Here is a 25434-nt window from a genome sequence, read left to right as displayed (position 1 = left end):
ACGTATGTTTCCCAAAACCAAAACCCATTTATACAGAATTTGATTGAAGTATTAAAATGTCTACAGACTAGGCTGAAAAAAACTAACTGAGAAATATTCCAGATCTGACTATTCAGAGTACAGTCTGAGACCGAGTCAACTCAGACTTGCTGGGAATAGGTCTCAGATCAGTTTTAGATAGAACAGTTTTCACAAGATCGGTTCAAGTAAAGTCTGAACAGACAAACCAGTTTTACAATGGTTTCCCTTTTCCAAAAACACTATGTCCAAGCAGATGAATTTGTTTATTTTTTATTTCACTGGAGTAATGCCTAATTTACACATTTCTATTTTTCTGCATGTTCCTCTTGCACAAAGAAATACATGACTAATAGTAAGGGTGGGAATTTCGAATAATTAGGTATTCGAGTATTCAACTACCAAAAAAATGGACTATTCGACCTTTAATTAGAATGACAGGTCTATTAGAAACAATCAATCTGTTATGCAATACGTAAAGTATTGGAAAATCAAAATTCACACTACAACTTTAATAAAAAAAAAACTACATATATTTAAAACTATAAACTGCATTTTGATCTTGTTTAACAACTGCTATAAAACATAAGCTACATACATAACTTAAACAGACACTAACCTGCGCATGTTGATTCCAAAAAAAATAAAATAATAAAATCGTGCTGATTTTGGAAAACAACAACAAACTTTTTACAGCAGCTTTGTATTGTCCATGTACGCATTCACAAATTCTTATTTAAAAAGGTCAGCATGTCGCCGTGTTCGGGGTAAAGGCGACTGTGCAATCTGTTTACTGTAAGTCCCGCAGCTGAAAAAACGCTGTCTGCTGGTACAGATGTAGCTGGGATATACAGATACAGTGCCTTGCATAAGTATTCACCCCCCTTGGACTTTTCCACATTTTGTAGTGTTACAACCTGGAATTAAAATGGATTTAATTAGGATTTTTTTGTCACTGATCTACACAAAATAGACCATAATGTCGAAGTGGGGAAAAAAATCTACATATTTTTCAAAATTATTTACAAATAAAAAAACTGAAAAGTCTTGATTGCATAAATATTCACCCCCTTTGTTGTGACACCCCTAAATAAGCTCTGGTGCAACCAATTGCCTTCAGAAGTCACATAATTAGTTGAATGGAGTCCACCTGTGTGCAATTAAAGTGTCACATGATCTCAGATTTAAAAACACCTGTTTCTGGAAGGCCCCAGAGTTTGTTAGAGAGCATATCTAAACAAACAGCATCATGAAGACCAAGGAGCTATCAAAACAAGCCACCAAGAGGCCAATGGTAACTCTGAAGGAGCTGGAGAGATCCACAGCTAAGATGGGAGAAACCCAGAAACCCAGAAACTATAACCCGGACACTCCACAAAGCTGGGGCTTTATGGAAGAGTGGCGAGAAGAAAGCCATTGCTGAAAAAACCCATATCAAATCCCGTTTGGATTTTGCCAAAAGGCATGTGGGAGACACAGCAAACATGTGGAAAAAGGTTCTCTGGTCTGATGAGACCAAAATTGAACTTTTTGGCCTTAGCGCAAAACACTATGTGTTGCGCAAAGCCAACACTACTCATCACCCTGAGAACACCATCCCCACGGTGAAGCATGGTGGTGGCTGCATCATGTTATGGGGATGCTTTTCATCGGCAGGGACTGGGAAACTGGTCAGGATTGACAGCAAGATGGATGGAGCCAAATACAGGGAAATTCTAGAGGAAAACCTGTTTCAGTCTGCAAGAGACCTGGGACTGGGGCAGAGGTTCACCTTCCAGCAGGACAATGACACTAAACACACAGCCAAAGCTACACTGGAGTAGTTTAAAAACAAGAACATGAATGTCTTAGAATGGCCCAGTCAAAGCCCAGACCTCAATCCGATTGAGAATCTGTGGCAAGACTTGAATATTGCTGTTCACCAACGGTCCCCATCCAACTTGACAGAGCTTGAGCAATTTTGCCAAGAAGAATGGGCAAAAATTGCAGGATCCAGATGTGCAAAGCTGGTAGAGACTTACCCAAAAAGACTCACAGCTGTAATTGCTGCCAAAGGTGCTTCTACCAAGTATTGACTCAGGGGGGTGAATACTTATGCAACCAACAAATGTCTTTTTTTTTTGTTTAATTAACTTTTGTGTCACAATAAAAAAATATTTTGCACCTTCAAAGTGTTAAGTATTTTGTGTAAATCAAATGGTAAAAATCCCAATTAAATCCATTTTAATTCCAGGTTGTAACACTACAAAATGTATATTTTGGTCTCACCCCTAACTAATAGATCAGACTATATTGTAGCATTTGTGCTGAAGGTAGCTGTTTGTGTTCAGTTGATACACGTTTTTTATGGTGGCTCATTAAGGGCAGGGGGAAAAAAAATCAATTTCGTACTTGTTTTGATTTATTTACTCATTCATTTCATATATTTTTCAATGTTTAAATGTTGTGGTGATCCACTAAACCAAAATATAAACAGCAAGCTGTGGTGCCCCTAGAGTGCTTTGCTTTGTACATACTTCTTTTAATTATCAGTCACAACCTCCATAGCTTCTGATTTCTCTGCCCGCAGTTAGACAAGGTGGTGGAGAAGCAGAAGGAGACACACCGGCGCATGTTAGAGCAGCTGCTCCTTGTTGAGAAGTCCCACAAGAAAAGCATCTATGAGCTGGAGGACGAGAAGAGGAAGCACACAGAGTACATGCAGAAGAGCGATGAATTCACCACCCTGCTGGAACAGGAGTGTGAGAGGTAAGAGCATAGGCAGAACCTCTATTGCTACTTACCTGTTGTTCCCGATGCATGGTCTTCGGCTTTGCCAACATTCACTTCAAAAGATTACCTCTGACAGTAGGATTTCAAGGTAGAATTTATTTTCTTTTTTTTTCTGACGATAATGGCCAAGTATTGACACAAAACACATGTTGCATTTAAAAGGTAGAGTAATCCTTTAAAATGAACCAGATGAAACGCTTCCTAGTCATTCCCCACAGGCCGTTGCAAATTACCGATATGCTCAGCTTGATAAAATGTCTGTGTTTCGAGGGTGGTGACAGAGAGATGAGAACTCTGGCTATTTTCTTCGGAAAAATGTTTGGGTGTGAGAATGTTTCACTTGCTTTGAATCCACACCAAACACAGATAACTCTTCCAGTCTCATGTTTTGCACCTCAGTTCAACAGGATGTGTTTCAATGTGCATTTTAGGAGTGTTTGATATAACTTTGGTGCAAAATCAAGGCAGTAGTGTTCACCTTGTGGAGTGTGACAGACAGATAGACAGACGGACACGATCAGCTATAATCCTATTTGCTGTAGTGTTATCTCTAAAACAAAAGCATTCTTAAGAATGCATTACCACGGCTTTGTAACAACTGCTAGCGAGGTAGGCTTGGCATGAGCATGGTGGGGCAAATTACTATGCCATCAGAGCCCTCGGTGGAAAATTTGATTTGGGTTTCCAGACACTTCAACACATTCTTTTAACAAAAGCAGCCAAACGTTAAGTGCTTTCTTTGTCCAGCACTGGAAAGGCTCAGTCTGAGATCCTAGAGATTATATATATATATATATATATATATATATATATATATATATATATATATATATATATATAGACACACACACACACAGCATTTTGGCCGGTGCGTAAAGGATTCTTTTGTGCCCTGCAATGTTTCAGCTATAAAAGCAATATTTGTTAAGCATTCCACTAATTTCCACTCTTCTAAAAGCTGGTTTCACATACTCCTTAACAAATTTATGATCGACACTTATAGAAAACTCTTCCAGGGAATTCAAAGGATGGCAACGTTTTTTTGTTTTTTTTTCTGAGTAATACAAAGCTTGTTTCATTAAAAATGCCCTCCGTCTCCCCTTCTGCACCATGTTGAGCTATTTGAATGGAGTTCAGTTTATTTGCAGAGATAACAGCACTACTGTCCTAGCTGTGAAGAGCAGTTCCTGGTGGCTTTTTGGAAATAAATAGAACCTGATTGGAAGACAAATGTAGTCTGGTAGTTGAACACATTGAGAAGGTAAAACATATAATCAATAATAGGTTTTATTGCAATTACTAAGCAGTGAACAGTGCCTCTATTGTTACTGTAAACAATGACATTTTAAATTTACAGATTATTATTATTACAGTTGTCCCACGTTATAATCATGGCTAATTAAAACAACAAAGTTATGCAGTTAACCTTTGACTCGCTTTCCTAATTCGTTGTTAAGTGAACGTTCATACAGATGTCATCAACACTCCCAAAGCAAAACAGAAAGTACAAAATGGCGAGTTGACCCTACATTTAACACCAGAGCAAAAGAAAAAAATCTGCATGTATGCATCTGAAAATAAGAAAGCAAGACATTGCAAATGTTTTCTCGCCTAAGTGAGGCATACTGTTAATCGAAGCACAACTGGAGACATTGTAATGGACAAAAACAAATGGCTTGTCTTGATGGAACGGGTCGATTTGTTTAACCTGAAAAAGGCTTGACGCAGTCTAAAATAAGTGACTATTAAAAACCACAGTACAAAAAATATATAAAAGTATGGTAAGAGGTTTGTTTGTTTACATGCAAGTTTTGCACACGTGAAGGCTGACTTAAACTAAAGCATCATTTTTGTAAACAGCAGAATAGTTTTTTTTTTGTTTTACTTTTCGTTTAAGAAAAGTGTTTGCCTGTACATATGCAAGATGTTTTTTAAAATTATTTTTACTGCTTAAAAAAGAATGCTGTTGACCTTAAATTGCTTTGTGAAATGAATAGATGGCATTGTTCAATGGGGGATAGTATTCAGCAGGCTTACAGTCATGCCACAAATGTTCAAATGACCAGTACAGTAATTTATTTTTAAGTATAAACTATTCCTCAAAGTAGCCATGTATGTTTCATACAGATGGGAAAAGATGATAAAATGTCACTAGTTGACCTACTGTTGTGTTAAGAACTAGTACTGTAGTTTTAAAAAAGATTCATGTTTTATTAAAATGGCCTGGAGATACTGTAATTGTATAACTAAAAAAATAAAACATTTGAATTTATTGCAAACATAGAAGGTTGTGGGTGTGTAGGTTCTTTTTTTTTTTACACATTATTTTTACATACAATTATCCATTTATACAGTTGTTTTTTTTTACTGGAGCAATCTAGGTAAAGTACCTTGCTCAAGGGTACAGCAGCAGTGTCCTCCACCTTGGTGTCCGCTTCAACAACATTACTGGGGAGTTGGTTCCAGACCCTCACAATTCTCTGTGTAAAAAAGTGTTTCCTATTTTCTGTTCTGAATGCCCCTTTATCTAATCTCCATTTGTGACCCCTGGTCCTTGTTTCTTTTTTCAGGTCAATAAAGTCCCCTGGGTTGACATTGTCTATACCTTTTAGGATTTTGAATGCTTGAAACATATTGTCATGTTCTGGAATTACAGGATGTTGTGCAGTCAACACAGTTTCATACTAGACCAAGCAGAGCAATAACCTTGTCAGGGTTCAGAGGTGACTGTCTTTTGAAGTGGGTTGTGACGTGGGATGTTTAATTTCAAATTACGTGCTCATGAGAAGGTGCCGCACTGACAGTACATACAACAAAGCCATCTGTTGTTCCCACAAAGCACTGACCTCCCCTAGTCCTTAATGGATTTTGTTTCTCAAGTACTTTCGCAATTGTTTGATTTAGTTGCCTTTCTTTGTACGCCATCAATCCCTTGCTTTTTAAATTATTATTATTATCCATAATTTCAAAAACGCTCAAATCAAAAAACTCTAAAGGTAAGACTATAAGAAACTAAACCAATTAGATAAATGTTTCAGCTAGAACCTTCATGTTTGTCTAGTAGTAGTTTCTTGTCATTTTACTTTACGTTAATATTTTGGTACGTGAGAAGCGTTTTGAGGTAAACCATTTTGTTTATGCAAATTGGATCTTCACTGAGACGACTGTACCTACAGTACAAAGACACCAATTTGTCCTAATGATGATGGTGGATTATGAAGCACAAAACCTCCTTACACAGGCATTCAGACGCCTTGCTTTCGATAAGTACCAACCAGTGCAGAAATGATGGCACTAATTAAAAAGTGTTGCGCTGATCATACAAATTACAATATAAAAAGCTGCGAAAATAAATTAACTTATGAAATAACTTCAAAAACCTGTTAAAATACAGAACTGAAATCTTTATTTTTTTAAGCAGCAGCAACGTCTCTTCGTACATTGTAACATAATTATTATTGCTTTCCAAAACTAACAAACCCTCACACACATGTCTCCCCAGATCTGCATTCCTAATTAAAAATACATTCTAATACAAATAGAGTACATCAAGATTAATTTTCATTGTGGACAGATCTGTCTGGGTCCCAGGCTCTGACAAATTTGAAAATGATCTGAGATCATGCTGAACTCCCACTCCCTTTGTTTAGTTAGTTTTTACATTTGCTTCTAAACCAGCAATTACACGATCTGGCATCCTGTCCAAGCTGGAGCTATTACTTTATAAGTCTGTCTCCTGGGGGTGCTGTGTCAGCTGAAACATTAGCATAGGCTACTTTAACCCTTTTAACTCTAGTGTTGAGAGTCCTCGCACTTCTCATCAACGGTCTGGATTCAAGAATTTTTACTTAATTAAAAAATAACTGATGCATAAACGTATCACTACATCAACCACAGTACAGAAATAGCACTGCATTGACAATACCACATCTAAGTTGAAAAAAGTGTGAGTGGGTGTCACAAAGACGGCCAGAGTGGGTGGCGTCAGACCGGAAGCAGGAAGGAATTCAAACACAGACAGACGGTGATGGTGATGAGCTGAGTGCAATGGCTGCACTCAGCGTTTATTAACAAATAAAAGGGTTGTAAACAGTACAAAAACAGGACACGGCACTTGACGCCAAAATAAACAGACATACAAAACGGACTAACACTAAACAAACGGTGCACGGACAGACAAACAAACACGGTGAGAACAAACACTTATATTTATGATCTTTACTTCTAATTACTCCTTTCTCTCTCACCCGTTCTCCTCTTCCGAACACCCAACCCCCGACTGAGTGCTACGTGTCTCTATATACACTGTTGTGCTGGGATTCAATTACTAAATTAATTATTCACTTGAATCCCAGCACGTGAATTAATTCTGTGCAACCCCGTGCTCACATATTACATTTAACCAGCACGTGAAGTGATTTGTGCTCTCCTCGTGCCTAAATACAAATCTACACTTTTTAAATATACGTGAAACACAGACCCGTTTATATCCCGTGTACCAATCTATACACCAACATTAACATACGCACGCATACATACACAAAACACACAAATGCACACAGGGGCGGGGCACTTTGCCACATATACCCCCCCTTGTGCGCAGCACACATGGCCTCAACGGCCACCTCCCCCCTTAAAAACCCAGCAGTCCAGGACAAAGTCTCGGGCTGGGAAGGGAGGCTTCAGTGGGCCCTTGGCTGGCAATGCTGTCAGCACCCCTGCCGGTAGTGGCACGGCTGACAGCCTGTTGGTCCCGTCCTGCAGCGAAAAAGCTGCGGGGGCAGGTGGTCCCCCGACCTCCCCCTTCTTCGTAGCCAGCAGCTCCCTCCTGTGGGGCTCCGGCCACAAGAACTCCTGCAGCGAAACTGCTGCTGGGGAAAGTGGTCTCCAGACCTCGTCCCCCTTCTTCGTGGCCGGCAGCTCCCCTTTCTGGGGCTCCGGCCACCGTACTCCCTGCGGAGGTACGGGCAGCAGAGGCAGCTCCTGCTCCTCTGCTCCGGGTGGTGGCGGAGGCAGAGGCAGCTCCAGCTCCTCTGCTCCTGGCGGTGGTGGAGGCAGAGGCAGCTCCAGCTCCTCTGCTCCTGGCGGTGGTGGAGGCAGAGGCAGCTCCAGCTCCTCTGCTCCTGGCGGTGGTGGAGGCAGAGGCAGCTCCAGCTCCTCTGCTCCTGGCGGTGGTGGAGGCAGAGGCAGCTCCAGCTCCTCTGCTCCTGGTGGTGGTGGTGGAGACAGAGGCAGCTCCTGCTCCTCTGCTCCTGGAGGTGGTGGAGGCAGAGGCAGCTCCTGCTCCTCTGCTCCTTGCGGTGGTGGAGGCAGAGGCAGCTCCTGCTCCTCTGCTCCTTGCGGTGGTGGTGGCGGAGGCAGAGGCAGCTCCTGCTCCTCTGCTCCTGGAGGTGGTGGAGGCAGAGGCAGCTCCTGCTCCTCTGCTCCTGGAGGTGGTGGAGGCAGAGGCAGCTCCAGCTCCTCTGCTCCTGGCGGTGCTGGCTCCCTCTGCTGTGGCGGCTGGGCATGTGCGCGCCGTGCTGCCTTCAGCAGCATAGCGAGAGGCTGCTGGGGGACACCAGCATCCTGCCCTTCTCCCCCCAAAAAATTTTCAGGGGGTTGAGCCTGTAACCCCTCCCCTTCCGGCTCTTGGGGCTGAACCAGCAGGCATTTTCCCTCTGCTGGTGGCTTGGGTCCCAGGGCTGTGGAAGCCCCGACTTGCCTCCCTTTGGGCTGTGGACGCACCGACTCCTCCCTTTTGGGCTGTGGACGCACCGACTCCTCCCTTTTGGGCTGTGGACGCACCGACTCCTCCCTTTTGGGCTGTGGACGCACCGACTCCTCCCTTTTGGGCTGTGGACGCACCGACTCCCCCCTCTTGGGCTGTGGACGTTCGGGCTCCCCCGACTCAGGCGTAGGACGTTCGGGCTCCTCCCACTCAGGCGTAGGACGTTCGGGCTCCTCCCACTCAGGCGTAGGACGTTCGGGCTCCTCCCACTCAGGCGTAGGACGTTCGGGCTCCTCCCACTCAGGCGTAGGACGTTCGGGCTCCTCCCACTCAGGCGTAGGATGTTCAGGCTCCTCCCATTTGGGCTGTGAAGGCAAAACCAGCAGGCATTCACCCTCTGCTGGTGGAGATGGGGACAGCAGGTACTCACCCTCTGCTGGTGGAGATGGGGACAGCAGGTACTCACCCTCTGCTGGTGGAGATGGGGACAGCAGGTACTCCTCTGCTGGTGGTCCTGCTACCTGGGCTGCTGTTCCATTTATGGTTGCCTCCAGGTAGCTGAGGACAAACTCCACACCTTCCTCCAAGGTGTTTGGGGTGTGTTCCTCCTGATATGCCTCCCATCTCTCACTGTCCATCATCCACAGGGCCCGGACGACTATGGGCAGAGACTGGGCCTCCAGCCCAGCATTTTCTAGGAACCAGTCCCGCAGTTTGACGGCGTCTTCTGCCATTGACTTTTTTTTTTTTTTTTTTTTTTTTTTTTTTTAATCCAGACCCCTCCTGGTCTGACGCTTGGAGGCGCGGCTATCCCACAATGACACCACGTGTCACAAAGACGGCCAGAGTGGGTGGCGTCAGACCGGAAGCAGGAAGGAATTCAAACACAGACAGACGGTGATGGTGATGAGCTGAGTGCAATGGCTGCACTCAGCGTTTATTAACAAATAAAAGGGTTGTAAACAGTACAAAAACAGGACACGACACTTGACGCCAAAATAAACAGACATACAAAACGGACTAACACTAAACAAACGGTGCACGGACAGACAAACAAACACGGTGAGAACAAACACTTATATTTATGATCTTTACTTCTAATTACTCCTTTCTCTCTCACCCGTTCTCCTCTTCCGAACACCCAACCCCCGACTGAGTGCTACGTGTCTCTATATACACTGTTGTGCTGGGATTCAATTACTAAATTAATTATTCACTTGAATCCCAGCACGTGAATTAATTCTGTGCAACCCCGTGCTCACATATTACATTTAACCAGCACGAGAAGTGATTTGTGCTCTCCTCGTGCCTAAATACAAATCTACACTTTTTAAATATACGTGAAACACAGACCCGTTTATATCCCGTGTACCAATCTATACACCAACATTAACATACGCACGCATACATACACAAAACACACAAATGCACACAGGGGCGGGGCACTTTGCCACAGTGGGTTAATTGTAACCTTCTAGATCATAACACTATTTTGGTTATACTGTGTTGGCTTGGCATTGGCTTAAATTCAGTGAATGTCCCTGTAACAGGGGAGATCTGGACTGACTATCTGGCACATGCGTGTTACTGCAGGTAGAGGGCAACAGTCTTGTAGGATCCGCCTGTCAGTCATGATACGGAGAGGCAGGGAAGAGGGTGTGTGTGCTTTCCCTCTCTCTGAGTGGCTGAGAGGCGGGCCTTGGGAGATTGCTCGGCCCATAAGAACTGCGCTTGGTTGTGCATTCGGGTGGCCGTGTTTGGGAACACACAGTGACACTGACAGAAGACGTCAGTTTTAAAACAAGAACGAGGCAATCCTGGCTGGGGAAAATAGCCTGCCTTAAAGTAATTTAAAGAGAAAATAAATAAAAGAAATAATCACGTACCCGAGGGGTACCTGTATTGGTAACACCGTGGTTTTGTTTACTGTTGTCAGTATCCAGGCCACGGACAACAGCGCCCTCTACTGGTAAAAATAAATCAGTGCCCCTGAGCGGTGTTACAAATAAAGTATTGTCTCCTTGTGTCAGTGAATTGCCCACCACCCTTCCACAGTCCCTAAATCACAATGCATGTCAGGAAAGTAGCACTGCCATTATAAATAACAGGCGGTCCAAGGTCACTAATTACTGCAGGACAAAAACAAAAGATTTAAACAAGAAAAAAACAATGGATTAAAACAGCACTCCTAGCTATAGTGTTTACAATGATGTCAGGTTGCCAGGCTACGATCCTAACATCCAATTTAGACTCCAAGGTAATAAAGCATTTATGACCATGAAAGTAAATGATACCCTCATTACTTCTGGCGGTTCTATGAAGCCTGCAAACACTTCCCTAAGAAAAGATTAATTTGATGTTATGGAAATTTCTATAAGAAAACGTATTTCAATAGAAGAATTCCAACTTAAAACCTTTATCATTTAAAATCTAAGCAAGTATGATTCTGACCAGGTTGTCAAACTTTTGCAAAAGCACAGTGTTTACTGTAAACCGTACCAGTAACAGGAAGAATATTATTGTAATAAAACATAATCTTTACATCTGTTTCTATTGGACATTAAAAAGTCAATATTAGCAGCATGTAGTTAAAGTGACTGTAGCACTCACTGACTAGTCTAACACAGTAAATATTTAATAATCTTCCATATAGATGGATAAATCTCAATAGGAGTCACTACTGCTTTATATTATTAGGGGAAATTAATCACAAACTAAAAAGGTCAAGAACCTCCACACTAGACCAAAAATGGGAGTAGTTCTGTATTATTACCACACGTAATAAACAACATGTATTAATACAAACCTAAAACAAACAAGCAAACACATTTAAGCACTTGTACCTTTTTAAAATTCCCCAAACTCTTCAAAAATGTTAAAACAATAATAAAAAAAACTAAATTGTCAATAATTATTATTATTAGTTTATTTAGCAGACACACTTATCGAAGGCAACTTAGGACTAGGGTGTGTGAACTATGCATCAGCTACAGTCACTTACAGCAACATCTCACCTGAAAGACAGAGGGTAAGGAGGTTAAGTGACTTGCTCAAGGTCACACAATGAGTCAGTGAATGAGCCGGGATTTGAACCGGGGACCTCCTGGTTATAAGCCCTTTTCTTTAACCACCAGACCACACAGCTTCCAATAATGCTGGCATGGTATTGATAGAGGTCTGAAAGAATATGAGAAGTTAACGTGGCAGCAGTGTGGAGTAGTGGTTACGGCTCTGGACTCTTGACCGGAGGGTCGTGGGTTCAATCCCAGGTGGGGGACACGGCTGCTGTAGCCTTGAGCAAGGTACTTTACCTAGATTGCTCCAGTAAAAAAAAAACAACTGTATAAATGGGTAATTGTATGTAAAAAATAATGTGATATCTGTATAATGTGAAATAGTGTATAATGTGATATCTTGTAACAATTTTAAGTCGCCCTGGATAAGGGTGTCTGCTAAGAAATAAATAATAATAAAGGCTTGTGAGTTCAATTAAAATTAGGGCTTCTGATTTTCAGTTTTAAAAACTGATAAAACACCCCCGATACCAAAAAAATGTAATTGGTGCATATCCAATAAACACAGGAAAAACACTGGAAATGGTTACTCATTGACTTTAGCCCTTTCCCTGCAAAAAAATAAATAAAATACAGTAGATTACAAAAACAAACGACCTTTCCCAGTGGAGTTGGGCAATGTCCCTCCTTCCTGACTTGTATCAAGCATTGATTTGTTCTGAATACTTTCAACCCACCCCAACTACTGAGTGGCAGCACATTCATACATTTCTATTTGAGGATTGTTACACGCGTAAGTGTATGTTAATAAAGTATAATAATATTAAAGTAACAGACAAACTAACGTTTATAAAACGAATGCATAACAACATGGTCAAAAAGCTTAAATCGCTATGTACTATGAAATTAGCTAGCGGGTGTGTTTCGATCTATCACAATCAAGTCAAAAATAATGGGTGTTACTTAGGGTTAACTTAACGTTAATAAACTAACTGTCAAACTAAATTAACACAGCACACCTACACACGCTACAATGCAGCAGCAGTATACAAGACATGCACATTATTAAACAGAATGGTGAAGCAACTCACCAGAACGGGAAACACCAAATTGCTCTGCGACTTGTGTCTGATTCAGGTTTTTTTCCAAGCGCTCGAACAAATTTCCAGCTTTGTGTAGCAAGAAAAACAGCGGCACGTTTTGCCGTTTGTTTACATGCCATTTTGTAGCGAATCAGAATACAAAATAATTCAATGATATGACGTCGGTTCTGGAAAGATTTAATGACCCAATCAGTGTCCCTCAAGACATTGTCACGATGACAAGTCGCTTTTTTACAAAACAGTACTGTATCCATTGTGATCAAATCGCTATCGGTGCCAAGCAGGTGTTCTGTTAAGCGAAGTTCCTGTTCCTTTACCTGGAGCATTTACAATGGCAGTTTCACCACAAGGGTGTTCCCTTAGGTGAAGTGTTCTCTTAGGAGGTTCCTATATGCAGAGACTACTGTACAATTGAAGTGTGCAAGTACTGTCGAGTTCATGCATATTGTGACAGAAAAAACGGCTCAAGAATTTTGGAAAGTAACCGACAACAGTAATTTTATACAGCATATAAAAAGCACAAGCCCCGAAAAAAAAAACGTGATTTACATTAAACTCAAAAATAGCTACAAATAAGCACTGAAAAATGAAATGAATAAAAGCAGAAAAACAGAACCCCTAATTATAATTTACACCCTTAACTTCCGAAACAGTTATACAATCGCAACAACTTGCACAAAACATTTAATCATGTTTTTGCATTCAATTAATGATTTCAACAAATGTACTGTATGTAAATCTGGAGCCTTGAAAAAAAAGGTGAAAATCCAAAATACACAAATCATATATTGATCTCATTCTGCAGAATCGGGGAAACAGGTTTTTACTCCAGTACCTCTAAAAATTCCATGTCAGCAAGCAGAATCTAAAGAATGTGGAAATATTATTGCAATACTACAGAATACATAAATGTGTCAGAAACACAAACATACTGTACACAACAAATGAACCCCAAACCTTGCTAAACAATTCCAGCACATCTACAGTACATTTGCTTGGTCAATGCAGAGGGCTCAGCAATTTCTTTCACGAGTGGGTGAAAGGGAGCCTGCTGTTTGAAACTGATTAATCCAGATTCCAATCTTGGCTATATTGAACACTGATGTTAACCAGTACAAAGGATGGAGTACCGACAGATGGATTCAGTGGTTCATTGAAAATAATCACTACATCCAGCTGAACTGCAGATTAATCTACAAAACTGAATGTTTTATTTAACAAAATCAGATGCCTTATCTACACCCCCCAATCTCGAGCACTGGCTAAGATTAGATAAAACAGAAGCAATGTACTGTATTACAAGTGCAGATATGGCATCAAACATTCAACTCTCTGAAAAGTTACCTCTAGCATTGAAAGTGTTAAGATAATTTGGCAGGTTTTCCCATATTGTTTCTGACAAAATCATCATTATTATACAATTACTTAAGTATGTTTCAGCTGAGAGGTGCAAATGTCAACAGTGTGCTAGTTTTAAAACATAATACGGTTTAATGTTGTTAAGAAATTAACTTTATAGAAGCATGAGCCAGCACCATCTAGTGAAGATGTACTTTGAATAAAGTTTCCTTTTGTATTGCTTAAGCTGCAACACACAGCTGTGCAATAGATAATAAAAAAAAATATTTAAAAAATGTGAAGCTTTGGGTCTAACAAAAGCAAGGAACTGTGACAACAATGCATATTCAAAGTCTATTCTACTTCTATTGAAAATCACAGTCAACTACACACTTCCTCATTCTGTTTCAGGAGAAATGTGTTCCAAAGCAAAACAAACAAAAAAAAAAATAGAAAAACAAAGCAAAATAATGAACAAGCGTTTATATCTCTCTTTGGAAGTACAACAGTCTCTGTTATCAAAGCAACAAGCTGTATAACGTCTGCCTGTTTCCAATGTATGTAAGCAGCAGTTTTTAATTTCATGCTCACTAATCTATTGTTGTACGACGCATTATAGCTGGATGTAATCATTTCCTTTCTGGGTTCTGGCACTGAGCAGTTCAGATTACATAAGCCGGGGACTATGTATCAGAGGTTTGGAATGGATGCCAGACCCCTCTATACTTTGACCTTATTTCATGGCTATCAGCCCTGTGTATAGGTGGGACTGAGCCACCACAGGCAGGGCAGTGAGCACGGGAACTAGGATCAGGCAGACAGCTTCCATTATCTTGCTGTTATTAGCATCTGCAAGGCTTTCAGGGATGTAATGCAACCATGCACTGAGAGATTGATTAGCTCGCTCTACACTGTATACAACACAGCTATGGTATGAGAAGGACACTAACTCCCAACAGATGTTGCAAAAACCATAATCTTGAGTGCATGCATAATGTCTGCTGTACAGTTTGTTATTTATTTATTAAATTTTTTGGCCATTTCTGGCCAATTTTCCTTGTCTTATCGCTTGCCCAGGACTTCACACATGCCATTGCCTAATAGAGCTGTCCCTGGCAAAAATCAGAGTTCATTTGGGGTTTCAGATATTTCTGGGAGTTTGGATTTTCCCAGCTCTGAAGCCATTAATGGAAAAAGAAAAAAAGTTAATCCTTTTTTTAAAAAAATGTTTTTATGGATTTATTGAAATATTGAAAAAATAGGTATATTTTCTACTTTTATTTAAAAACACCCTATTTGGCTGAAACTTGCTTTACAATTATTCTTACTGATCAAAAATCGCCCTTTCCTTTATGAATCTCACCCACAAAGAGGCATTTAAGAGGAAGAACTGAAAAGAACTAAACTCATAGCAGAAAGCAATGGTGCCGAATAGTCCAAGAGAGCTGTGAAACTGTCCTTGAATCTGCTGATTGGTAATTGTAAATACTTTTTCTAATTTTCTATTTTCTGAAATACTTTTTATGTCTTGTATTATTTGTCAAATGGATTTAATGCTGGCACACCTTTTTATTCCTTGTATTATAAATGTCTACAATATGTGTTGTATAAAAAAAATCAAATAAAACTAGGTATCTCCAGCCACTTAATACTCAGGGGGCAGATACCATTGGTTTGGGGCAGCTTGGAGGAGTATAGGCTAATGAAGTACAGATGTCTCCAATACAAAAACTTTTAAAAAGTAATTTAAAAAAATAAAATAAAACAACAGCTTCATATACAAAAACAAAACCTTGCACTGTAACAGTAGCTATGTTTGCATTGTGGTTTATGCAACCTTTCGTAACAGAGAAGCTCATAGCCTAGATGTCTTTCTGGCCTGGCCAGGAAGAATATACTGGGTATTCTGTATTCTAATTAGAAAAAAAAAAAAGAAATCCCTAATCGAAGCATTCAATGGATAAAGATGTTTTGTTTACAGGTACCTTTGCAACACATCACTCAGTGTAGGGCTACAACGAAGGGTACATTTTGACCTTCAAAGGTTCGGAACACATTACCAAAGGAAGGTTCGAACCTTCGATGGTACTCATTTGCATAATGTATTGATGACGTCACCATACTAGTTTATATTTGATTGAAAATCCTATTATTTTACAGGTAATCCATTTTAATGGAATAAAACATTCACGTGTAGTTAAATACGTTACATCTTTACATCTGGGCATTTAAAAAAAAAAATATCCCAAACGGCAGAGGGGTTTCGAGACATTGCTTTCAATAATACAGCTTACACCTTACGCACGCTACAACACTTTGTCGTCGAGTCGGCCATTGACGATATTAAAGGTTTGCTTCTGGATAACACAAGCTGGAGCAGAGAGGGGCGGACGGTGCTCAGTTTTCAAAATTAAAATGATTAGTGTCAGCGTATATTTTGTATGTTTCAAACATATTCTACCATAGCACATCTCTTACACTGTGTTGTACACTAGGTATTCAGTACATATTTTACTGACGCAATACAGCCTAGAGGTACCAGCCCACTGCTTTGGATACTTTATACCTGCTCCATACACTGCAGCGGCGCATGTAGAGTTGCTACGTAACGATTTGGTAGCGGATTTTAATAACAAACTTTTGTTTATGTAATATGCATTATAAAAATCAAAATATAGAATTTTGCATGAGTGACATTTAATGTGTGATTTATAGTATCCACACACTGTCAAACAGTTTCTGTTAACAGAAAAAAAACTAAACAAAAAAACAATACAGTGTGTGAACCAGTCTGACGAACCTTCGAAGGTTTAAAACAATCTTAGCGAACGAACCTTCGGACACAGCCCTACTGCAGTGGGGTCTTTTAGAAGGATTATATGCAGCCTGAGGGTGGGGCATTTGTTGCTCATTTTATCAGACCGCCTGCACACTAAATATCTTTCTGCCTGAAACCATTATCAACCCCCCTTTAAAAATAGGCTGGCATCACACTTTAAGGTAATTGTACCAATTGAGCTCTAAGCATCCAATATCACAGAAGCTATATATTCTACAATACATATTTTATGTTAGCAAATCAAACACTGTATCATGAAAATAGGAAGATGGAACACATACGGGGGGGGGGGGGGGTGTTTGGTTATACACATCATACACATGGGAGGGGTCATACGCAAAAAACACTATCATATAATAATAGACGTATCCCCTCAACTCAACACCGCACGAACAGAATGACAGTAAATACAGACACAATGAAGCGTTCTTACCTTTGTATATCGGTAAGTTAGTGATCAGCAGACTTGTCAGCCACACGAAGCGCACAACGTGTGGTTTTCACTAACGCTACTGTGCAGAATAAATGAATCTTTTTCTATGTGTAAATATCGGGACTTTCTTCCTATGCATCGGGACGCGGGACATTTGCTAGGAAATCGGGACTGTCCCGACCATATAGGGACAGTTGGCATGTATGTGTGATTGAATACACAACACCCACAAGTAAAACATTGATTTTTTTGGTAGTAATAGTGAAAATGTATGATGTTTAATGACTATAACTTTCACAGCATTGCAAGTTCTTATAAGTTTTATATACCGTATATAAATCTTAAAAATCCTAAAATAACATCTGGTTAATTTAGTTAAATAATCTCTTTAATAATTTGCCTACTGCCGACAAATTTGTTTCCAGTGCTTGCCAAGAGCATGATTTATGACTGAGAAGTCCATAATGAGATGAAATAATATTACACCTGTGTTCCTCAGGCTTCTACTCCACCCACTATAGAAACTTTTTGTATCACACATCAAATAAGCCGTCTACAGTATATCATCTGCTTTGCCAGAGACTTACAAAGGAAGTCTTTCTCTCCCTCTGGTTTATAATATGATCTTTTAAGACTAGTTGGCATCCCTCTATGCTTATCAAAAAGAAGGCATCCTTAAAACACTGCTGACAAGAACATGCACCAACAGCGACTGAAAAATAAAAAGATTATACGTTAGCTAAAATACATTACTACCTACAGGTTGTCACTGGAAACATTTTCTGCAGGATCCTATCAAATAAAAAAAAGTTACTACTCCTGGTATCTTGATGAGAAAACAGCCACCGTTCTACATGTTCTTGGCGTCACTGAGGTAGTGTTACAACAGGTTGAAGTTGTAAGAGAGGAATACAGCTTGCTAACACTTTATCATGTGTGTGCTGAACAAGTCTTTCTGTATCTTTGTCTAATACAAGTACTATGAACCAAGCATACATACCGTACTGTAGAATAAAACACTGGGTTTTTATTTTTACATTTAAACCCAGTTTCATGGACAGCAATTATATCTTTAGATCAAACCCTATATTTTTCTATAATGGTTTTCTGTTATACTACTCTCAATTAAACTTTACAGGAAGTTTCTTTAAGAACTAAGGTTTAGGGACCTGCTGTGATAAAATAAAAAGGGAGTCTTATACAAGTGTTCCCAAGATGGTGCACTACTGTGTGACCAAATGGTTACCACTTGCGTAAGACCATAAAATCACACTTGTATGATACATTAAGCAAGGTCTATCTAAATATTCTGGTGACATAGGTACCATGTTTAAAATGTTTTTTGTGTGTGTGTGTATGTTGCATTACCTACTTGTTTAACCATTTGGAAAGGATATTTACACACTGTAGCACTCATCTAGTCTGTGCTGTAGCTTTTCATTCGTCCAGAAAGAACAAGTTCAGGGGTGGAGTGCATCAAGCAGACATAAGACTTATACAGGTCGTAAAGGGGTCGTAACTGTACACCTGCTAGGGGGTAGGTGTAAGGCTGGCGTAGACAGGCAAATAACATAGGGGATAGAGGCAGAAAGTTAAATTTAAAAGCAAATCAGCTTTGAATATTGTAAAATAACATTTTGTTTAGCAAAAGCCGAAGATGGGTGGAATAGTACACTGGTTTGATGATTTACAGTATCATACGTGACTGTGGCAAAGTGGTTCGCAGTGCGCAAGTGTAAAGGTGATGCAGTGCTCAAGACAGTGACAAACAACAAAGTACTGGTGAAATGGTGGTTTAATTGTAATCCAAAGTCTGATGACAACAGTAAATAATAATGGAGGACTGGCAATACAAGACGATGTGTAATGCATAGGTAAATAACACAGGGTTCAGTCCCGAAAATAATAGACACAGTATTTAAACACACACAGAACATGGTCACAAGTCCAGAGTGAGTGCTGTAGTGCTCATGGTGAAATACAATTCACTCGTGCACAGTGGTGAAGTGTTGTCTGGTATTTGTGCTGGCCTGTAGCCACAGCTCTGGATCGTGTCAGCCGTCTAATAAATAACAAACAATACAATTAGACTTGACAAAACAAACAAACACTAAACTCACGGTTATTTTACTTTCGTCCTTCAGTATTTCTCTTAACCATAAACAAAGGAACAGATCACCTAGCCATGTCCCCTATTTGTACCTTCAGTCAGGCCCCCTTGGTTAGCGAGTGCAGCCGTTTCTCCTCCAATCCGCGGTTGCCACATCGCTTTCCCTCTGCATTGACTTAATGTACCGCAGCTGAGCCCCCTTTCTAGATGGCCGACTTCCACCTAACCCTGGGTATGAATTGTCAGGCCATGCAGTCCAGGGCACTCTGTCCCCTTTACACTGCGTCCTCACAGGTCGGGAGGGAGATTTATCACCAAGAATCATTCTGTCTCTGTCACAGGGACAGACTTAATCCATTGGATATGTTTGATGATCTTGAGCTCTATCAGCACTATCGATTACCAAGACAGAACCTCCTTCGTCTTATAGATGAAATACAGGATGACCTTCAACATATGAACCAAAGGAATGCTGCCTTCTTGTGACTAAATCTTATTCTCGTGTTAAGCTTAGAATTAAGAATTTCCTTGTTCTCTTTATATAGAGACAGCAATGTGCGTATTTCGTGATTTGTTTTTTTTTTCCCTTGACAATTTTGCATATAGAATGCGAAGACCAACACGTGAAACTATGCCAATTTCCCTTCTCTGCTGCGCCTCAGTTGTTACTACGCCAGGGATGGTTTTGCTTTGGTGCACTTGGCGTGGAATTTACTTTTAAGTCAGACTTACGCCTGCTTGGTGCACTCCACCCCTGGTGTCACAGCTTACTGTATTAGACAGCTGCTGCACTGCAAATGTACTGTTCTGTTTAAAGCCTAACAATAAAATAGCCGTCAAAAAATCTTTATTTTTGCTTTCTATATAAATGTCTAGAATTAGTTTAGTTATTAGTTTTATCACATTTCCATACCAGTATTGCCCTGCTTCTCTAAAATGTTATAGTCAAAGGGAGTAGAAGACAAAACAGTCAAAGGGGTTCCCTGGCCTCCAGTCCTTACATTCAAAGTATGTATTCACAGGTCTGTTGGACTGTGTATGAATGATCAACTGTATGAGAAAGATGCAATTTTTATCAGAAGTCACCTTTGTGAAATGCTATAGTAGATGCAGGGAAATAAAAAAAGCCTTCAAAATATGCCAGTCCACAAAGCACAGTAAAAAAATTGTGATTAGGAGGAGGAAGCAACATGTGAGCTGTTGCGGCTGCATTCAGAAATAGCCGCACTCCACCGCTCCTCGCTAGATAGATAATGAGGTGATAATCCCATTTTCACAGCTGTGGGAACTAAACAAAGCGACAGCTATTCACAGCCAGAGGGCATTTATCAAACAGATCTCAACACTGGAATAATCGACATCATGCTGGACCTGGAAAAGGTTACTTTATATAGGCTATTTATTTAAAAACAGCCACACACAGGATACAGAAGCCTTTCAGGATGCAGTACCTTATTCACATGGACACCCCGCAGACAATGGCAGTAGGACTGTAATAAAACCAACAATCCGGCCTAAAAAAAAACTAACAGAGTGGGGTAAGTGGGCCACCCAGGTTTAGAACCACAGCATTTGTACAGTATAAACAGTTTTTAAATTAATGAATGAATACATAAACTACTTTTAGGGAATGTACACACACACACACACACACACACACACACACACATATAGAGAGAGGGAGACACACACACATAGAAAGAGAGAGACACACACACACACATAAAGAGAGAGACACACACACACACATAGAGAGAGAGAGAGAGACACACACTCACATATATATAGAGAGAGAGAGAGAGACACACACACACACACATAGAGAGACACACACACACACACACACACAGAGACACACACAACACACACACACAGAGACACACACAACACACACATAGAGAGAGAGAGACACACACACACACACACACACACATATATATATATATAGAGAGAGAGAGACACACACACACACACACATATATAGAGAGAGAGAGAGACACACACACACACATAGAGAGAGAGAGAGAGAAAGACACACACACACACAGTTGCAGACAAAAGTATTTGGGTAGTTAAAAATGAGAAAAACCACAAAGTGATTTCTATAATTTCTAATTGTTCTATTGAACGATGTAAATTAGAGATTCAGCTTTATAATTGAACAACAAATTATTACATAGCATGCTTAAAATGAAAAATAACATGCAAAAACACATTTTATACTTTAATAAAAGTATTTGGGCAATCAACATATACTGAAACCCATTGAAACATGTGCAACATAATTATATATAAACACACAAGACTCAGTGCAGGACTGCATAATCAAATTTGCTTTGATTTAAGCAGAAGAGTTAAAAATCATATCAGATTCTAGATTTCTGGATTGTAGCCGGTATCACACCATTCATTTCATGCCAAATTATACAGATTGCCGGTTTACGGTATAGACAGGTCTATAGGTAGTACGACGCACTGTTACTGAACTCTGAAGGGAGGCTTTTATCACTTTGTCGTCCATCATTACACAGAATCAGCAAAATGATGTATAGTAATATGATTCATTTCAAGGTTGTAATTGTATGTTAAATAGGTTCAAGTTTGTAACAATCAGTGTCCGTATTTTAGAAAATGTTAATGCAAAAACGCCAGTGAGTTAATTGTTTTGTGAAAAAATAATTCTGTTACATGTCCCATACTGTAACCATAACAAAAATAAGTTGGTTGTTACTAGTTTTTGCAACATTGTAACATAAATCTGGACCCCACATGTAAATAATTGTGTGCTTTCTAAGAAATAAAAGGAGTTTCATATAGCCTCCTGCTTTCGCGTACAGCATGGCGGTGTGGCGCACAGTCTTGTAATGGCAAGCAGGTTTGATAGGGGAGCTGGCTGGGCTTAAGATACTGGTGAAGAAACTACTTTCAAGGAATGTATACAAATAAAACAGATAACAAAGGCCGCTAGTCTGATGACAAAGAGTAAATCATAACAATTTGGTACTCAAGCAGAGCGGAATCCCACTATATTTAAAGATAAAACTGAAAATGATTGGAGAACACTGCAGCTTTAATATGGTTTCTACTGTTTCAGTAGACATTTGATTTAACTGTGAAACCCAAATAAAACTGCGTGGGCTTTACAGTTTACACGCACACTGTACATACAAAGATTATTATTTTTATCTTTCTCTTTGTTTTTTTAAAAGGCATACTGTATGCGTTTCTTTCTACGTATACAGTACAAATCACAGTGACTGTCAAAAGGCACAAACCATAACCCCATTCTGGGATAAATCAACTGAAAAATTAAATAAAGGGGCCTAAGTTTCCAGTTGAATGTGACTTCAGATTGCTTTTAAGTTTGCGTGTGGAGGGTTGGATATTCCAAAAGTAATTTAACATGTGCAAAAAAAAAAAAAAAAAAAATGATTGAAAAACAGTCCAACCAACACCATGTATAGCAATAACAATATGCCTCCACTGGCTTGCGTGAGAGCAGGAGCCAGTGCGCTGTTGGCTAGCTCACTTCTAACAATGCATAAACACACATGCAACCAATCAAGGAGACCCAGCAAATACACAGTTCCTGGAGAGTGAAAGTGAGTGAGGCATGTGATTGAGCAAGAGGGGAGGGGGAGGGGTTAACACTGACAGGTTCAAAACCTTGTATCACTTCCTTTAGTAATTAAATTAAGGGCAATGGTGGGAGTTTACAAAGCAGGTGAAGTCAAAAGCGTTTGGCTAGCAGTCTGGGAGTACAGCAAATTCTGTAAGAAAAATTCTTCCGAAATTATGTAAATTGTTCTACGTAGGCCTCGGGCCTTGTCATCATCATATGGTGTAATGCGATTACATATTCCTCACAGAATGCTATGATTAGCCACCCTCTGATTTTAACTAGACCTCAGAATACATATTTCAGTCCACTTTCTGTATTTACGAGGAAAAGCCTTTAAGGGATAGCCAGGATTAAAGAAGATAATTTACAGTTATCAGACTGGTTGGCGCCTCTACTCTCTCAAACAGTGTTACGGTGTAGGGGATGTGGGAGCAAACCGTTCCTAAACAAACCAAGACAAGGACAGAAAACAAGGCACTGGTGCTGTGGTGCGGACTGTGGCTGTGGAGTTTTTGTATTCGCTCTTTTATAAACCCCTGTATGACTAGAGTGTGGAATACTGGCAACAGACACTACAGCACGTCCTGGAAAATGAATAAGTTTGCTTTTTTAATGTTGTGATTAAGTGACCATTCGTTTTTGTTATAGGTCAGTCCGCTTGCTGCTAATTCTCTGGGTTGTCAGCTTCCGTGTGTACTGTAAAATATACAGAGCTGATTTTTCATTAGAAGAACACATCAGAATGTAATAAAACACCATTTAGAGGGGAGTGAAATTTACAAGTTGCCCATGGTTACTAAAAATACATGAACTGGGTCACTGGCCTTTCAATGTAGGCACTGTAACGGCAAGTCTTTCCCCAAGCTGCAATAACACTTTTGAAAAGGGGTTAGAGGAGTTCATATTTTATACTGTATCAATTCACATCTCTCAGGAGGAATGACATCACTTACTTTATAGTCATATGGTTCTTCATTAGTTTACATGTGCTCCTGTGGAACACAATCGTTTAATTTATTTATTGTTAGATTATAAACCATTAAATAATTTCTAACCAATCAGATCATTCAGTTGGTGATTATGTCACATTGTTGCGGTGTTTATCACATGTAATGGAAAAGGTCTAATTATAATATATATATATATATATATATATATATATATATATATATATATATATATATATATATATATATATATATAGACACACACACACACACACACACACACATTACATCACTGTTGAAGAGCAGAAGTAAAATGGAAAGGTGAGTGTCCCTTTTTTGCTTGCTAATTGTTTGTGTCAATGGAGTTTACAATATGCCCTTCATTGAAAATTATGTTGAGTAGTGTTATGTTACAGTCTGCAACCCTTTTTCTATAGCATCATACTTTAAACTTGGATATGCAACTTGGCTTTAACATTAGTTCTATGGCAAATGCCATCATTTTTTGCTAAGATTTTAAGATGTTTTCTTTGAAAAACTATTGGTGTAGGTAGTTAGAGTAAAACCTGGCATAAATAAATGGAAGGAAATACTTTCAAGGTGTCAGCAAGACATTTTACATTAAAACCACCACAGGGTTTATTAAGCAAAAGCACCAGCATAGTAACTTACAACAAAAAACTGGGTGAGAACAAAAAAGAAGAAAAAAAGTACTTAAGCAGCAGTCTTGTAGTTTAGTTTTAATATACAACTCCATGATTCAAAGCTGTGACTCACTCCAAACTCAACCCAGTGCACAAGACCTGCTCAAGGCCTTCCAAAGATGGCAGCCCCAAGCAGTACTTCAGACACGAAACCTCCTCTGTCCGTCGGAAATGATTTCATCTGTGTGAGATTTTACATTGTCGCGGAGGCTGGTGGTGGGATTTACTCTGCTGGAGCTGCTGCTTGCCATTGTCACTGCTTCTGCACTGACTTTCAGCTAAGATCAGCCCTGCATGCTGGTGAGTGTTGCTGTTCACTCTACTTGCTAAATAAAAGAGCTATCTATTTTGCAAGATAAAAGTTATACACTTGGATTCTTATCGCCGCTACAATATGCAGATCATACTTGCAAAATAAATAACTTGTATAGTAAATCAACATTTTAATGATGCAATCCTAGTTTTTATTAAGTGGAATGCAAAAAAAGAGAAATATAGTGCACTCTGTTTATAAGAATCACTGATATAAGAATCAACCTCATATAGCGATCCAAACCCCTGGGACAAAATCATTCCTGTACTAACCATGCTAAAATACTCCTCTTGTAAGAATCAAGCAATCCGCTTATAAGAATAATTTTGAGGAAAACTGACTGCATGTAATATGATACTATATCTAGTGCAATGACGTGTACAGCTAATAAAGCTGTTTCTGAATTTGAATTTGATCACATCTCGCGTGATTAGGCACGTACACCGCGTGTGCAGTATAATCCCTGGTCTGCAGCAACTCCCAATAGAAAAAAAGCAAGTTGTGCAGTTTGTGT

General features: G+C 39.8%; 1 protein-coding gene across 1 annotated transcript in view; it reads left to right on the top strand.

Annotated features, from left to right (window-relative positions):
• The window catches only part of LOC117407015 (filamin A-interacting protein 1-like), a 113687-nt gene that overhangs the window by 43240 nt on the left and 45013 nt on the right, over nucleotides 1-25434 (top strand). Inside the window, exon 4 of the mRNA XM_034011544.3 lies at nucleotides 2588-2766. Within this exon, the coding sequence (XP_033867435.3) occupies nucleotides 2588-2766 (179 nt within the window). The remainder of the gene's footprint in view (nucleotides 1-2587; nucleotides 2767-25434) is intronic.

The sequence above is a fragment of the Acipenser ruthenus genome, chromosome 8 (assembly GCF_902713425.1).
Source record: "Acipenser ruthenus chromosome 8, fAciRut3.2 maternal haplotype, whole genome shotgun sequence".
Classification (NCBI taxonomy): Eukaryota; Metazoa; Chordata; class Actinopteri; order Acipenseriformes; family Acipenseridae; genus Acipenser; species Acipenser ruthenus.
This window is presented reverse-complemented; position numbering and strand designations above follow the sequence as displayed.